Raw genomic sequence first — 17,131 nt, forward strand, 5'->3', positions numbered from 1 at the left:
CATGTAATAAAAATATAAACTAAAAAGCTAATATTGAATCTTAAAAGTCACGTAGAATTTGGTATTGCTCAAAGCTCCCAGTCCAATCACACAGTAGAATGCGACCCCAAAAAACAAAACAAAAACAGAAGTAGAAGCTCCAACATTTGTAGAACCAACCTGTTTATACATTTCTCTTTCTCCCACCATAACTTACAAGGATTATCAGAAGAGCCAACAATTCTTACAATCTTTTTCACATGTCTGGTTCTCATAGTACATCAATAAAATGAAAAGCAAAATATCAGAGAGGAGAAAAGAAGTGGGTTGGAGCAACTTAAATACAATAATAAGCTTTGTATTTATTAGCAGTATTGTCTACTAAGAATGTCAATGGCAATTTAACAAACCTCTATCATACCAAAACTCAGCTCTGCTTACTCTTCACATAAATATAACCGGTGGGATGTTCCCAGAGTGCATGTGTACAGCTAGCAAGCACCTAATTTTTCTTCTATCCTTTGAATCCATGTGTACTCTAGCAAGAAGTTGCTCAAAACTTGTAATTCAAACTGACGAACTATAAGCAGTCATGACGCCATTTTTATCTGTATTTGCCGGTGGACATGTACGAGAAACTCAACATAGGAGGGGCCATTGGGGCTCTGGTCTTCGACCATATAAGAGAAAAATAATGTTCCTACAGGGAAAGAGAATACAATACTTAATCAAACCATTTAATAAGATTTCTTTATCTTAATGCCTTCTACTGAATAATAATGTTAACTATGTTAAATAGTTCACTTAAGTAATAGTATCTCAGCCCGAACATCAGATATTCTGTCAGATTCTTTTTCAAAGACAAGTTTCGTCTTAGTCATCCACAACTTATCTTCTGAAGGTTGAAAGGATGCTATTACTGTAGTTAACTAGTTACTTATATATATGTAGTATTAAAATTATCTACTTCGCAACAGACAAGCTGTAGGGATAGTAGTTGTCTCATTCAGTTTGCTTTATATACGGTGGTTCTAATGCACTCACCTGATGGATCTCCTTTCTTACACAATTTTAAGCTGCAGAAAAACAAGACAAATTACAAATCATTACTTTACATGAAAATATCAAAAACTGAATTCAAATGCTTTAATCCTTTTCTTCCTTGCGGATAAGAAATCACTAACGGAAACAGTATCAATCATACCGAAGGTAGGAACATCTCTGTCGCCGTATTTCATTTACCACTTCATTCAGCTTCTTCGATAATGGATTATCATACTGCTGCAGCACATACTGGGCAAAAGAACTTACAAGTTAAAAAATGATAATTTACACAGAAAATAGAATAAATTCAACTGACACACACAGATTACAAAATCCACGTTTATCAAAATCTAAACAATCATAACGTATAATCAAGACTATTAATGGAACAATACAAAAAAATAAAGAATAATGAAATAAGCACCCAGGCTCCCTCATTCTAGTGAACCAAAACAGGTCCCAGGGAATCAAGTTCAAACTCAACACCTGAGGCATGAGGCTAAGATTGTAATTTACAATTATGTCAAGCAGAATATAAGTAACCAAAAAGATAAATCATAAGGTTACCTGAGTAGGAAGTTCATCAGCAGAGGTGATGCCAAAAAGTTGTTGCAAAATGCTAGAATCCACCAAGTTCCCCACAAATATAAAACAGTCCTCACCATTCTCAAGAAGATAAATTCCTTCATCACTCACGTGTTCGCTAGAAAGCGGAATAACCGGAGGAATAGGAGATTCGTCACCCTCCTGTAAATTAACGGGAAGCTACCAGTGATGTAAAATTCATATTTTAAAGCATCATACAAGAAGTTAAATGACACACCTTTTTCGAGTCAAGGTCATGAATGGCCACCATTCTGGGGTAAACCAGTGGCACTGCCAAAGGAACAGAAAGGGAAGAAACATGGTTGATCCAGAAGGACCGTTCGTCTATTTTTCCTTCAGTTCGTAGCCCTGTACTTTTGATTAATGCTGACAAAGGAACATGAGCATGACAATCATCAATATATTGTACAAACTTTCTTTAAGAAGCTGACTGATAATTCTGCGAAATATGTTTGTGCAATGGAGAGGTATGCTGTTCTTTAAAAACATTTTATCAACCAGAACAGAAACGCTTTCAGTGTGATAAGTAGTCCCTTGCTGTGTTCCAGCCAGATAAAATGATTCAGAAGTCCAGTATTACTCCGAAGGGACATTTTTTGGGGTCTGATTGGATCATAGCTCATGGAAAAACAAACACTTTGTGATTTGGTTCAAAGAAAAAGATCCAACTGTCTTCTCACTGGTGCATTTTGTGCAAAAAGGAGGAAGAAGCTGGAACTCACTTGTTCTTACATTCATATAAGTTGGTATAAGTATATATGCCAAAAAGAATATACCGAGGGTGTATAGAGGCAGGAGCTTCAGTGCCTCTGGAAGAATAAGCTGTCCAGAAGATGATACAGTAGCACAGAATTTACGATATGAAAGCAGACTACTGATGCACAGATTTGTCACTTGTTCCCGTACACGCAAGAGGGCACTTAAAGGAATTTCATTTGCCGCTGTACACAATATACAAAAAGGACTTATTGTCAGAAATCTTCCAAATGAAATTAGATGAATGTCACAACAAACTCCAACCCTAAAAATAATATATTGGCAGGATGTAGCAAGCAATTGAAATGAACATAGAGAAATATAATTTTACATGCGCATTCAAATCAGTCAGATGGGAATGATGAAAGACAAATGTTAAAGATAATGATTTTCGTATATAAATTCACAAATTTAAGCTCTGGGTTTAACTGAGGAAAACAATAGTTATAAATTATGAAAGGATCATAACAAGAATAACCGCATACAATTGTATACCTTGCTTCATGAAACATGCAAATTGAGTGTCCAAGTCAGCAGCACGAAACAGATTACTTAGCATACTTGTGCATGGCAGAGACAACGTTGTAACTCGAATTCTCCGTTGGCCATACACAGTCGTGTATAAAAGGGCACACTGGACATTGAGATGCACAAATATAATTAAACAATGAAATAGACATACAGCTGCAGAGGTAGGTGATGTCAACTCAGTGGTATGATAACAGATATAAGCAAAAGGTCAAAAAGTATTATATTATATTACTGCATTGGAAGCCTTAGGCAGAGCCGCAGAGAGCAGAAAAATTGGAATTTACCTGGAAAGCACATTCTGAGCCATCCTGTAACTTATCATCGTGTTTTAAGGTCACCATAATAGTTTTGTCACAGTCAATCTGCACGATAGAAAGGATTGGTCATGATTTCAACAAACAGTATTAAAGCCACTCTCACTCTTTCCAAGGAAAAGGAAAAAAGGATAAGGAGAGAGAGAGCAGCGAATGAGAATGAAAACCAGAAAACAATAATTAAATAAATGAGCAATAGTCAACATAATCAGGGGTTGAGGGGCATTCTACTTCCATGGAAGATAAATGATAAGTAAGAGACATAATGTGTTCGCAATCAGGGATTTTGTAGAATATGTACGAACCCCAGGTAGGTCAACATCCGTAGGAATACGTTTACAAAAGCTTCCATGGTACTCTTGAACTTGAATGCCCTACAAATGATGAAAACAAAATTAGCTTACTAGAATAATCAATTTGTAAGAACACAAGCAATCATAATATAATACTGGAGAAAGAGGTTGTTCAATAAAATTACCTGGCTGCATCTTACACGCATCACCGCCTCAAAACCCTGGGGCCTTGTGACATTCCATCTAAGATCATTGTAGAGCTTTGCAGGATCGGAGACAGCTGAGAAGGGATAATAATAATAAACCTGGAAGATGAGGAAAACAAAGCATTGAAGTTAAATCCTCAAAAGTAAAAGGTCAAAGGAAAAGAAGGAAATGCATGCAGTTAGACTTCCGTGTAAATGATCTTTAGTTACAATTCTCAAATGCTTCTCAAATCTGATTTTACAGATTTATGCTTGAGTTGGATGTGTAGTTCAAGAAAAACAAAAATATGAAGAAACTAGAAAAATCATAAGACAAAACCCTTAACAAGATCAGAACAGGTAGAAATTGTGATGTTAGATGTATGGCATTGATAAAAGAAAATTCAGTAGTACCTGCCCTCCAGTTGTTCTTGGGATGACAGCGATAGAAGCTATGTCTATGTATGACTGGGTAGTGATAAATAAGTCAACACAAACCTGGAGCAATTCATGAAAAAAAAAATCCAAACAAATTACGCACAACAATTTGCTAATTACCAATAAAAGTCTCAGTCAGCAAATAACTCACATCAATATATTAACTGATTATTAAGTGAAAAGAAATTAGTCAAACATTCACCTGATATTCAGCAAACTCAATTGCCATAGTTTTTAAAGTTTTGTCTGCTGGCTGGAGTAATTTATGGGCCTCCTGAAATATAGTTAAATAAAGAAAACAAAATTACAAGATCATTCATTTGAACAGACAGCTCAACAGAAAGTAAAATTGATCGGATGATAATTATCACCACTTAGCATATTCAAATCAACAAAGACCTGACATGTAAATTTCTTTGGAAATAATCAGTCCAACCCCATCTACGTGGCCACCTAATTCGCCAAATCCTCTCGAGGGGTTCAGAAATTGGAGAAATCTTTTAAAATGTATGTAATTCCTATTAACTGGATATATGTAATTAAAACGCAGGATAGGCTGCAACATGGTACAAAGAAAAGTGAGGCCAAAGGCAAAAGTTACACACGAGGGCTTCCTAATTTGATATGTCAACATAAATTACAAAATAAGATTTTTTTTATTTATTTATAATTTGTTCCCTTTTGAGATACATAATTATTAATTAAATTTTTGTAACGTTTATTTTCCAAATGAGTAATGGAGCAAGAATTTTGGTTTTCTTTGTCCTAAATTAAACAAAAAGAGCAAAAGACCATTCTATTTTGTCACATGCAAAAGGCCTTTCATTTTTTTGTATCCTTTAATCTTGTCATTGTTTTCTTCTCTTTGAATGGGCTGTCCTACAACCATAAAGTAGCTTTTCAGATTTCCCTATGGAAGTAATTCAGGCATAAAAGAAAACACAAGCATGGTCTTTGGTACGAGATGGGTCATTGGGCTATGGGGGACTCCCGAAAAGAGGTAGAAGATCGGTCATCAGGTCATATGGCTATTGGAGTCTCAAATAAGGATGCAATGCGCTGGTTTCTTAATAGTAACTGGAATAAAGGAGAAACCATACCATGTGATATACTCTAAAACACAAAGACAGAGGATGAAAACACATAAAAGGTATTCATACCTTCTCAGCTGAAGATATATTAGCTCTTCCTTCAGCTTCTCTAGCAGAAAGGGCTCCAATTCCAGTTGATGGCAACACTGCAGACACCATAAATCATTAGTATGCATGACAAGAAACCAGGTATCCTGTGAAAGATAAAGAATATGCTAAATGTGAAAATGGATATGCATACACATCTTCAACTAGATGTTACAAAAATTGGTCTATAAAACGTATACATGGCAAATAGATATAAGAGGCAACATCACTAAATCATTTGGCTTTAATTCAACTGATAGCATGAATATTGGATCATTTAGATACGACACGACATGGTGAGAATTCATAAATTACAACTGAAGAAAAGAACTTCTTTGATAACTGGGACCATGGAAAACTTTGACATATATGTTCTAGGTTGGTTTTTTTCCCGAATAAGATAGGTTGTTCATCTTTAAGGAATAAGAAAAAAGGTAACTTTAGTGACTGAAACTCCATGCAACAAATATGCATTTTCCAACAATTCTTATGACTAGTAATGTTTATGCAACATTCCACCATCTCTTGAGATCCTTAACAGATCAGAGCCATTTGTTTTGTATCCAAACAAGAAAGCAACTGCAACCCCGAACATGTAGTTGTTCATTCTTGGAATGAAATCATATATAAACTTGTTTATAAAGAAACACGGGTACGAGCTTGCCTGACTGAAACACCAAAAGTTTCCCTCCAGTACTCTTTATTGCCAAGAAAGCAGCCTGCGCAAGGAAGAAAACAAGATAAAAATTGAATATAAGCTATGAATTTACACATCAATCAATCTATCCCAGAAAAAAAATGCAAATCATTGGGTATTAATTATTCCTGTAGCTAGGCCACAAAGCCCATAACAGCAACAAATGAGCAGAGAAATATGTCAATTAATTGTTCTCAGTGAGATTAGACACGGTGCTCCTCGTAATAAAAGAGAGATTTATTCAAACCCCATTTTAGCAAGACGTATTATACAAAAACTCATATCGAGCCTATTTGGAGAGAAAACCCCAAAACTAGCCACTAGTCATCTTCTAATTGGTTCTTAGTGTGTTAAAATTGTATAAGAACCAATTAGAAAATAACAAGTGGCTAATTTTGGGTTTTTCACTCCAAATAGGCTCTATAAGGGCTTTTGTATATTATGTCATGCTAAAATGGGTTTATTAGTGAAATCCTCATAATAAAAACACTCCAAATGCATTTTGGTTGTCAAACAATACTCGAAGCATGTTTTCATATCCATTTGCAATTTTAATGCTCTGCATTTCCAAATGAAATAGCATACCACAAGCACCATAAAAAGTTCAGGACATACAACAGTGTCACACTACAACATACCTTGATTGCTGCACCAAAGGCCGATTCAGCAATTTTACTGTTTTGAAACATGTTCGGAATACTGTCCAACAATTGCTCCAAATGTTGACGGCACTAAGAATCCATAAAACAAAAATCTAAATTTAATAAGAGGCATATAGAAATTCAATAAATTGGATGACAAACTGACTTATGGATGATTGTTGTAAAATTTTAATTCATTAACATTGAATAACTACTCAGTACATTTCACAAAAGCGAAAAAATAACAGCCGCTGACCTCGGAAAGTTGAACAACTACATCAGTCTCCAAAGGAGTGTAAACATCTTGTACATCAGCAACAATAAGCATCAAAGGCTGCAAACATGTTGGACCTCACTATCAGTGTTAAACCTTTTCAAAATAATTGTTCACCAAAAGTAGAAGCCAAATCCATCAAAAGTTACACTTTATATAACCAAACCTATAAACCAAATAGAATAGACTTTAAGACAATAATAGGATGGAAAATTTCTATTGACCTGCTGCAGCGCGCGTTTCAAATTGTAAAAATGGACTGTGGAGTCAAAAGTCGCAATTCCCACCATTGTCCGAGGACCTTCCTGCAATAATAAATAATTCAACACTTGAGTCAAATGTTGTTTCATTTAAATGTATCACTAATGACTATACAGTTTTGGGAAAATGAACCAAGCAAATACGCATACATAAAAAGATACATACATACATGCACACAGAGGCACAAAGACACACATACATAGTCAGAGACATATATATGGTTACCAACGGCCTCAGGTCATAAGGAATACTATATAAACAAAGAAAATGTGTATGCAATTCAGTACATAAGCAAATGACTCTAGCTAATTGACAGCACAATCACAAGCTGTTTAAGAAAAGTAGAAAGGAACATTATGCATATAGACAAGATAACTCACTGGTAGATCAGCAATAACTTGATTGATTGCACTGCAAGCTGCAGCAGTTGCACCAGTTTGTATGGCATTCATGGATACATCGATGAGGAAGAAGTACACAGCTGGCATAGGATCACGCACCTGAATTATCAAAGCCGAATCATAAATGAGATGATCAAGAGAAACAGATAAAAGAATATAAGTCTAGTGCAAAAGCAGTTCAGTTGTTCAGTAGTCTTTGAAAAAAACAGACAATGGGAACAGCCCTTCTACTTGGGGCTCAAAAGGCCAATTCAAATTAGTCGATACGAGTCAATAGAGAACACTTATGTTATGCAAAACTCTATAAAAAAAATAAATGAAAATAACGTATTGCAATGGTTGCTCCATCTTCAAACGATTTACATTCATTCCTTCTGTTCCCTTGATAAGTTAGGCATGCAAAATAAAAATGGAATACAGTATTAGGGCATGAAATTACTCCATGTCACAATGATTTGATAGACACTCAATCTGGGCCTGCAAGAATCTCCAGAGTTGACCCAGAGAGAGAGAGAGAGAGAGAGAGAGGAGGTGGAAGCAAGGCTTTTTTGGACTTAACAATAAGTCCAAAGGTAATAGAAGGCTTACATAAGAGCCCGTCGGATGCACTGCAAATGTAGGTAACCATTATTGGCAGGTTACCAACATGCCAAGGATAATTTGCATTCATTTGTCTCAAAAGGAAAAAAAGGAAAAAATATACTGGATAACAAAACATGGTAATCTGACTGCAGTTATAATTGCAGATAAACTAACCATGTATTCTTTTGAAGCAACAAATTCAACTGTTCCTCTACATAGTTCAGGCCTATCATCAGCATCTCTGCGCCTACCATCTGGACCCAGATTGCAGTGGTAGTCACGGGGAGTCTCATCAGTAAATCCTGCAGAAGAATGGCATACATTGTAGGATCACCACTTTTGCATAAATATACATAGTGCAGAGTACACCTTAATCCACATCCAAAGAAGAGACCTTCAAGATTCCAAGAGCTAAAACAGGAATGATAAATTACATGCTCTCAAGAAGGTATGACTTTTGGCAAACGGCCTTCTTTTGAACATTTAAAATGATTGTTTGAAAAACTGAAACGTTTTTTCACCATGTTTATGTTACAGATAAAAGTTCAAAAACATTTCCAAGCCAAATAAACAGTGAAAACCTACAAACAAACAAACAAGAAGAAAAAAAAAACCAAAAACGAAAATAAAAAACAAGTAAAGAACATAAACACTTCTTTGATGAAGTTTCAATACCACCATATTTATCCTGCTACATAAACTGAAACTATTACATAAACATAATACAGACAGAAATCTCCCTCACCACACAAGTTACAGATGAATCGCCTGCCTTGGTCAATGAACTTCATGAAAGGATTTATGTAGCCTTTGCAACGAGAACATCGAACAGGACCACTTTCACCAAAATCCACAACCTATAACAAAAAGGTTCAGTACTAAAATTTTGGCTCGAAACAACTTTTGGTTGTTTAATTGATTAAAATTTGGTGATTTCGGTTTCTTGTGTATCATTATTTATGGACAGATATCGTGCCTTTAGTGGCAGAAATAAGGCAAAAGCATAGTGGAAGTGTTTTGTATTAGCTTTTTTAAGGTGTCTTGATAGAAAGGACTGCTAGAATTTACAAAAGAAAGCTGGAGAGGAGGCAAATTTTTGTCAGAAAGAGTGCGATTTTGGGTTTCTTTGGGGGTTCTCAATATCTACAGCATTTCTTTTTCTTTTTGTCTTCTTGGTGGACTACTTGTCTAATTCTGGACAATGATATTGTACCTTATTAACTGTGTTCTAATAAAGTCTCCTTTTCTTATAATAAAATGAACTCATGAATCACATGTTGATCAACAAATGATCTTGCCGTTAGAAGAAACGACTAAAGTTTCCTTTTTTTAACCAGTTATCTACAATGATAAGTAATGTTGTATATGGAGGAAAAAAGAAATGATGAAGTACTTGGATTGGTTCCTCAGATGGATGAGGAAGGGCAAAAGGCTCAACCAACAAAGATAACGGCATCCCTGATGTTGTCAAAAGATCAGCAGTGCATGGTATCTGGTAAATTGACAAAACATAATAACATTACATTTTTATTTCAAAAAAAAATGAAATTGCTGCATTGAAATTGAGATCCAAAAGTATTTTAAGTATATAACAGACAGCCAACCCATGAAAGTTTGACCCCAACCTGATTGATGGTGCACCTCATGTAACGAGGACTGCAATTCCCATTGTCTCTAACAATATAATCACTTGTAGCAGGCTTCAAAGTAATAAAAAAAATCAGAAGGAAGTAAATAATAGACAATATCCAGTCTTTCACCTGTCTTAAATTTAATTTGTAGCAGGAATTTGTGCAATGACAATTAAACTAAAAATACATAATTTGAAAAGGGAGAGAGTAGAGAAGTCATAAAGTATCAGGAAATACAGCTAAAGAAAATATTGAAATCAAATATTTTTTTTCTTCAAGTTTTTATGGATGAATAAATACCGGAGGTGGATTTGCCTGATTGCTCTGACGAGTTTCATGAATGAGCACCGACGAACTTGGTACAGGCCGAGGAATTTGATTGGGATCGATCTTTGATGATCCAGCCAAAGGTGCTCCAGTTTGACCAACAGCAGGTGAGATGGTAGTCATGGACTGATTTGGTAGTGGCGGGGGCGGCATTCCAAACATTCTAGGTGGTTGAGCAGAACCAGGAAATTGTGAAGGTGGAGCCACCTAATGCAATTCAGTATATTTGAGGAACCAAATCAAAGTAAGAAGAAATGAATCCATGTATTCATCCTTGTTTCCCCCTATCAGAACAACTATTGTATTCCACTTTGAAAAGGCATTGGTGGAAGGAAAAAAAGAAATTGAAAATAGTGTTCAAAATGAATAAGAAAAGAACAAGAGAAGAAAGCCATAGTGTTCAAGTTTATAAGTTGCAAGATTATGCTTGAACATGTGAAATCATAATGTTTTAGATAAAGAATTATAGGAAATAACTAATAATGATTCTACAAGTATCAGTTTAGACAGATTGTGATGATACTTTAGCATTATAGTGTGAATAAAACTTGAAAGCACCAGTGGTAAGAATTTTCTTCACTTGAAAAGAGACATGAGTGTCCACAATGGTGCACGCTGGTGTGTGCTACTAAACTCGCACTCATCAGCCACTAAGTTCACTTCTTTTTCTTTGGGTCTACTACTAAGAGATAATTTAAATCATGTGTCATCTTAGTCAGTCCCTTAAACTAATCTTATGGAGTAAACTGATCTCTCTAGTTTCAGTTAAGTTATATTGGAGTAAGTTGGTCTTGCATAGAATAAGCCGCAATCACTATATCAAATAATAAATAAATAATTGCCAGTATACCATACCACTTTTTCTATATGAAATATACCTTAGAATTATATGGCCATTCATTTGGATTTTATCAATTAACTTAACTATGAAATTTGATATCTCCATAATAATTCAAAAACAATACAAGTCACTCACCTGCCCTTGTTGCATTGGCCATGGCTGTGAGCCATAGGGAGAACCTGGAGGTGGACGCATGGGCTGAGGTGCTGCCGAAAATGGTGGCGCTGCCGAAAATGGTGGCGCCTGCTGAACAGTAGGACCTTGAGGAGCACCAACTGCTGGGCCACCCAGCATAGAGTGCATGGTTGGAGTTCGAGGAGGACCCGCTGTTGTTGCCATTGCTGGTGGATGTCCAACGGGTGGTTGAGGTGCATTTCCAGGCGGAGGAAAACGGGGCCCACCTGGCAAAGCCCCGGAAGCAAACATTGGTGGCCCATTACTCATTATTCTACCTGGTCCACTCGAAAGGGGCATGCTCTGACCCAACGGCAAAGACCCAGGCCCTGAGCGAGGACCTGATGCTGGTAGCGGTGTTGAAACTGGACCACTCTGTAAACCTGATGTCTGGAAAGGACTAGGAGGTGGCCCAGAAGCAGGAGCTAACCCACCCACAGGGGGCAAAGACCCAGGAGGCGGTCTAGACACAAAAGATGAAGGCTGGCCAACAGGCGGCCCAGTGGGTCTTACTGGGGAGGTGGCAGGGGGTAATATTGGTTGTGGTTGTCCTGATCGAGGTCCTGCAGGTCGTGCAAGTGCAGCGGGGGGAGGGCCAGGCCGAGAAAACGGGGGCGGAGCACCAGGAGCCCCAGCAGGAGGGGCTGATGAATGGAAAGGTGGTGCTTGGCCTAAAGGGGATGGTCTAGGGGCAGAATTAGGCATGTTAGGCTGCCTATTAAGATTCAAATTCTGCATATTATCTGCTAATGAATCAGGGTTTCTCTGAGCATTGTTAGGGTTGTAATTAGGGGGTGGTGGGGTGTTACTGTTATTGGGCCTGGGTGCCCCTGGGGGAGGCACAAGAGCTGCCATTGATCACAGAAATCAAAGACCAAGATCCCCTTTTTTCTTCACAAAAAATCTTCAATTTATCAAATCAACAACCCACAATCCAAATCTACAACCACAAAACAAAAACAAAGATACCCAAAATTCAGAAACTCATAATTCAAATACAAAATCAACAGATTGAAATGTTCGCATCATGCATAGATCAATCGCCTCCTCTCTCTCACATAACCTCAATTCAACTCAAAGGCTAATCACAATTAATGTACTTCGATATAAAAATATTAAAACATGTACATATATCCTACAGCACTCTCCTGATCATCGAATTTAACAGCATTCTTCCAACATATCACAACAAAATTCCAAGATCTAAGATTTTCTTATTGAAATAAGTTATGGGTATTGATCATAGACATGAAAGGAAAAGGCACCTGGTGGTGGTGGTGGGTTGTTGCTGCTTCTGCTTCGTTTCTCTGCGGGAAGAGTCCTCTGCAACTACAGGCAAGTTGGTATGACGGACCGAAGTGAAAGCAGTGTTATAAGAAGGTAAAAATAAAACCTCCTTAATTAATAATCATCCCTGCGCATAGGACCCCCGGTTTTTTCTTTTTCTTTTTTCCTTTTCCTTTTGTTTTTGTTTTTGTTTTTGTTGGCTGAGTAGAATTTAGAAGCTTTCTGAAAACCAAAAAAAATGAAAATGAAAATCGACTTTAAATGAAAAATAAAAAAACTAGAATGACAATAATAACGTAAGAATAGAAACAATGTGTGTTTTTTTGGGTTTCCTTTTTCTCCAAAAAAACATTTGGGAGTAGGAGTCCTAGCTCGTATTTGACAAAATACTACAATCCTTGACCATTGACAACTCTTCATAAAATAATAATAACTAATTAAAAATTATTTCTCATAAAAACAGGAATATGTATTTTAATATTTATAAATAAAAAAACAATCCATATTTAATTACCAAAAAAAAAAAAAAAAAGAGAATGAAAATTTGGTAAAATATTTAATTACAAAAAGAAAATAGTTTAAATAGTAGAGGATAAAATGGTAAAAACGTAGGTATTAAATTAGGTAAATGATTTTCCCACTCCCCTTTTATTCACCTACACTTCTTTTTATTTAGAAAAATAGAGTGTAAGTGGATAAAAAGGAAGTGGGAAAATCAGTCCCCTTAAATTAAAGCATAGGTAAACAAAATGGTAGCTACCAAGTTTCATCAATATTATTCTTTAGCTGACTGTATTTTCTTTTTTTCATTACAAGCAATAATATAAAGGCTTATTTACTATAATGCCCCTAAAATTATGGTCAAATCTCATTTTACTCTCAGAGTCGTTTGGTACGACGGACTGTTATAAACTGGACTAAATCCTGGGACTATCTTAGATTGGATTGGATTAAGCTGTATTAAATACTGACCTACGTTTGGTGCTGCATTGGACTAAGAAGCTGGATTGTAAAAATAGTGAAGACCTATGTTTGGTGTTATGTCGAACTAAAAAATAAATATTATAATATTTATATTTAATTAAGGATTCTAATTTTTTTGTAAAGGCTTTCTAATATCTTTTTTAGAATAATAATATATAAGCTATTTTCAAGTGTATTTTTTTTAATTTATGTTCTAAAAAATAATAAAAATTCTATTTAAAAAAACTAGATAATAACATCATAATTGATATAAACAATTAATAAATAAAATTTAAGCTAAAATAATTAATTAACTATAAACTAATAAAATATTTGAGAGAACCACAAATATCTTCTCTTCTTCCTCTTCCCGTCACCTCACCACCTACAATCCTCCTCAAACCCATTTGCCTACCTCCCCAAACCACACACCTTAGGCCATGCTTTCCACAAACACAACCATGCCTCTTTTCTTCCCTATCACCCCACTTTGCCCCTAATTAAGGCCATCAGATTCTTACCCGCATTAACAAAACGAACAAGATGGGGATGATTATGATGATGATGGGGTCCTATTGGATTGCTCACAGTTGGAAGAGGCGATGAAAGAGGGAAACGCAATAGCCTATTAATTGGGGAAGAAACATTTCCAAAGGTTACAAACTCACCATTAATCTTCTTCTATTTTCAAGAATCCAAATTCTTCATCCCTTGATTTTTTTTTTTCCCCAAAATATGTCACTCTTTGGTTTTTAATTTTTTCAAATGGAATTATTGGCTCTGTGGAAATCGGTTGTGCAAGGGATGTTGTGGTTGTGCAGGGGAGGTGGAGATGCCAAGGTTCTGGGTTATGCAGTGGGTTGGGTGGTGATGGGTGTTTAATTGGGTATGGTTTTTGGTATGATACGGTTTACAGAAAACAAAAATCCAGAAAATCTAGTTCCAAATGAAGAAGAAGGAGAAATTGGTGTAGTTCGGACTCGCCTATTTTATTTAGCGAGTTCGCTATTTTGTGAACCACTTTTCAACTTCGCTATATTAGAGCAGCGAGTGAAGGGTTTTGATCACTGTTGTGCTATTTAGTCTCATTTAAGTTAGTCCCCTCTTTTACCAAACATGGGTTTCCAATGTTATTTAAGATAGTTCTATCCAATCCAATCCAAGGAGGTGTACCAAACAGCAAAGTTAAAGTGACCTACTTTCCCCCTTGACCGATATTTTGCGTCTCACTTTACCCCATGCTGTCAAGTCCATCAAAAAATATGTTAAAAATGCCGATGTGGTATAAGTGGAACCCGTTATTATTTATTCTTTTTTAATTCTAAAATAAATCTATAAAAAAAAAAAGCCTCTCACAGGCTCGGAAGTGCGTGCGAAAATGCTAGTATTCAATTATATGTCATGTGTGCAAAAAAATACTTTGAAAAAAACATAAACAAAACATAAAAAAATTATCAATTCCCCCTTCGCCTCTCCCATCCCCAGCGCACTTACCCCACCGCCTACCTTCCACCTCCACAACCCCTCCCTTTCCCTATCACTCCCGCCTAGGGCTGCAATTCGGCCGGATCGGATCGGAAATAGCCATTCCAATTTCCGTCCAAAATCTTTCGGAATTCCTTAAACACTTCCGATTCCGATTCCGAAAAATTCCTGAATTTTTCTGAACTTTCCGATTCCGAAGTTTCAAATTCTTCAAAACAAATTCGTATAATATTGTTCCAATTCCGAAAAATTCCGAATTTTTTTGAAACTTTCCGATTCCGAAGTTTCAAATTCTTTAGAACAAATTCATATCAATATTATACGTAACTAACAAAAAAAATAATATTAAGATCCCAATTAGGCTTTCTATCAAGAAGCTCAACTAGGCATTAATTAAGAAACCCAACTAGAGACTTCATAAATACTACTAAATAATGACCTGTCGAGCCCACTTAAGATTGTAGGCTGAACTTGAAGTCTATTCAAGTACTGAATTGGGGTAAAGATATTTATAAAGAAGAAAACATCTGAAGTCTATGTTCTCAATCGATGTGGGATTCCAACAACTCTCAGAAATGGGACTCCAACAACTCCAATAACTTTCATAGAAAAAGAACACCTATGCATCCAAAACCTATGGATGGTATATCAAAACCAACTATCCTTATTTTATGCGTTTTTGGTTTCAGTCTATGATCAAAGCCCTTCTCCGTCAAATGATCAAACAATCCAATCAAATTATATCCAAAACAGTCAAATCTTCTCCTTCAAACATCATCATGCTCTGATCATGTGAATGAAAATTTATTGATTCAAATGCTAAAGATGGATTCACATTCATCAATCAATTGATGCTCAAGTTATAGTCAAGTGACCATCACGTTGGTTTTAGATTCTTGTGGGCATGAACATGTGTAAAGAGTGTTATTGCTCTAGGCAATTGGAATACTACAATTATTAAGATTCACTTAACATACTTATCTTATGTGTTGTATTTCATGTATATATAAAATAATTTTATAATTAAAATTTTAAATGAAGATAGTTTGAAATTTTAAAAATACATACATACATAGAATACAAAATATAATAGTATGATATGATACTCCCTACATTTACCATATTTGTAGTACGTTTGGATATAACAAGCACATATTATGCATATTTGCTAAATATATATTACTATATATTACCCATAATCTTAAAGTTATATACTACTATGTTTAGTATATTTTTTTGCCAAGCCTATGTTTAGTATGTATGAATATTTGTATGTGGGTACTAAAATATAACAAATAAGAAATGAAACATATATATAAGACCTATAAACTAAAAATAATACAATTTTTATTAGAAACTTGGAATTTTTTGGAATCAAGTTGGAAAAATCGGATCGGAATGGGTTCGGAGAACTTCGGAATTTTTCGGATCGGAATTGCGGAATTTTCGACATTTATCGGAAATATCGGATTCAGCATTTTCGGATATCGGATTTATCGGAGTCGGATTTTTTTGGAAATATTCGGACCGGAATCGGTCGGAATCGGATTTTCCAATCCAACTTACACCCCTACTCCCGCCTCCAGTGAAGGCACGACTCATACTTTTTTTCGGTGAGAAAAGGGGGGAAGAACCCCAAGAACAACCAAGAAGACTACACAACATTAATCAAGCGGGCCTTATGAGCCCCCAAGTAATCATCAATCAGTAGAGAAGCAAGCCTTAAGCCTAGCAGGACTGTCCTCAATCAACCCACTATTAGGATGACACTTGATTAACTCAATGGACATGACTCAGACTTTCACAAACTAAAAAGTAATCAAAATTTAAATTTAAATTTTTATAAAAAAAAAACTAGAAATTTTCTTAAAAAACAGAAGTTTTCCAACCTGAAAATTACATAAAATAAAATTTGTAAAGCCATGCCAGAGCCACCTAAAGCTTAAATTTATTTTCAAGTAGTAATTTGACACAAATAAATTCAGGTTATGAAGTCAATACGGATTTCTTTCTGTCGAAATGAAGTGAAACGCAGATTTCCTTAGAGTTATTGCTCAAATTTTCCGGACGAAAATAGTGGTTTTTGTATTCTTCTCAGAAAAAAACAAAAACAAAAAAAGCAAAGCTGCTCCGCCGCTTCAGAGGCAACGGTAACTAAAACCCAACGGGTGAGGCGCGTACTAGATTTGGGCCCACACCCTCTAGAAACCAGGCGAAATAAAAGAGTACGAAACTGGGCAATG

At 35.8% G+C, this 17,131-nt stretch overlaps 1 protein-coding gene across 1 annotated transcript; it reads right to left on the reverse strand.

Annotated features, from left to right (window-relative positions):
* Nucleotides 1-145: 145 nt before the first annotated feature.
* Nucleotides 146-12,576, reverse strand: LOC110750870 (protein transport protein SEC24 C). The gene is made up of 25 exons (XM_021951245.2): nt 12,419-12,576; nt 11,115-12,093; nt 10,112-10,345; nt 9,806-9,880; nt 9,574-9,672; nt 8,926-9,037; nt 8,355-8,482; nt 7,578-7,697; nt 7,161-7,241; nt 6,919-6,996; nt 6,660-6,752; nt 5,989-6,043; nt 5,307-5,383; nt 4,349-4,420; nt 4,123-4,206; nt 3,709-3,828; nt 3,536-3,604; nt 3,201-3,278; nt 2,881-3,019; nt 2,406-2,570; nt 1,847-1,995; nt 1,591-1,770; nt 1,184-1,272; nt 1,024-1,055; nt 146-679 (listed from the first exon to the last, which is right to left on the reverse strand). Exons 2-25 carry the CDS (start codon nt 12,006-12,008, stop codon nt 570-572), a joined length of 3,333 nt encoding a protein of 1,110 aa, XP_021806937.1. The 5' UTR covers nt 12,009-12,093; nt 12,419-12,576; the 3' UTR covers nt 146-569.
* Nucleotides 12,577-17,131: the final 4,555 nt, after the last annotated feature.

The sequence above is a fragment of the Prunus avium genome, chromosome 1 (assembly GCF_965620075.1).
Source record: "Prunus avium chromosome 1, drPruAviu1.hap1.1, whole genome shotgun sequence".
In the NCBI taxonomy this organism is placed as follows: Eukaryota; Viridiplantae; Streptophyta; class Magnoliopsida; order Rosales; family Rosaceae; genus Prunus; species Prunus avium.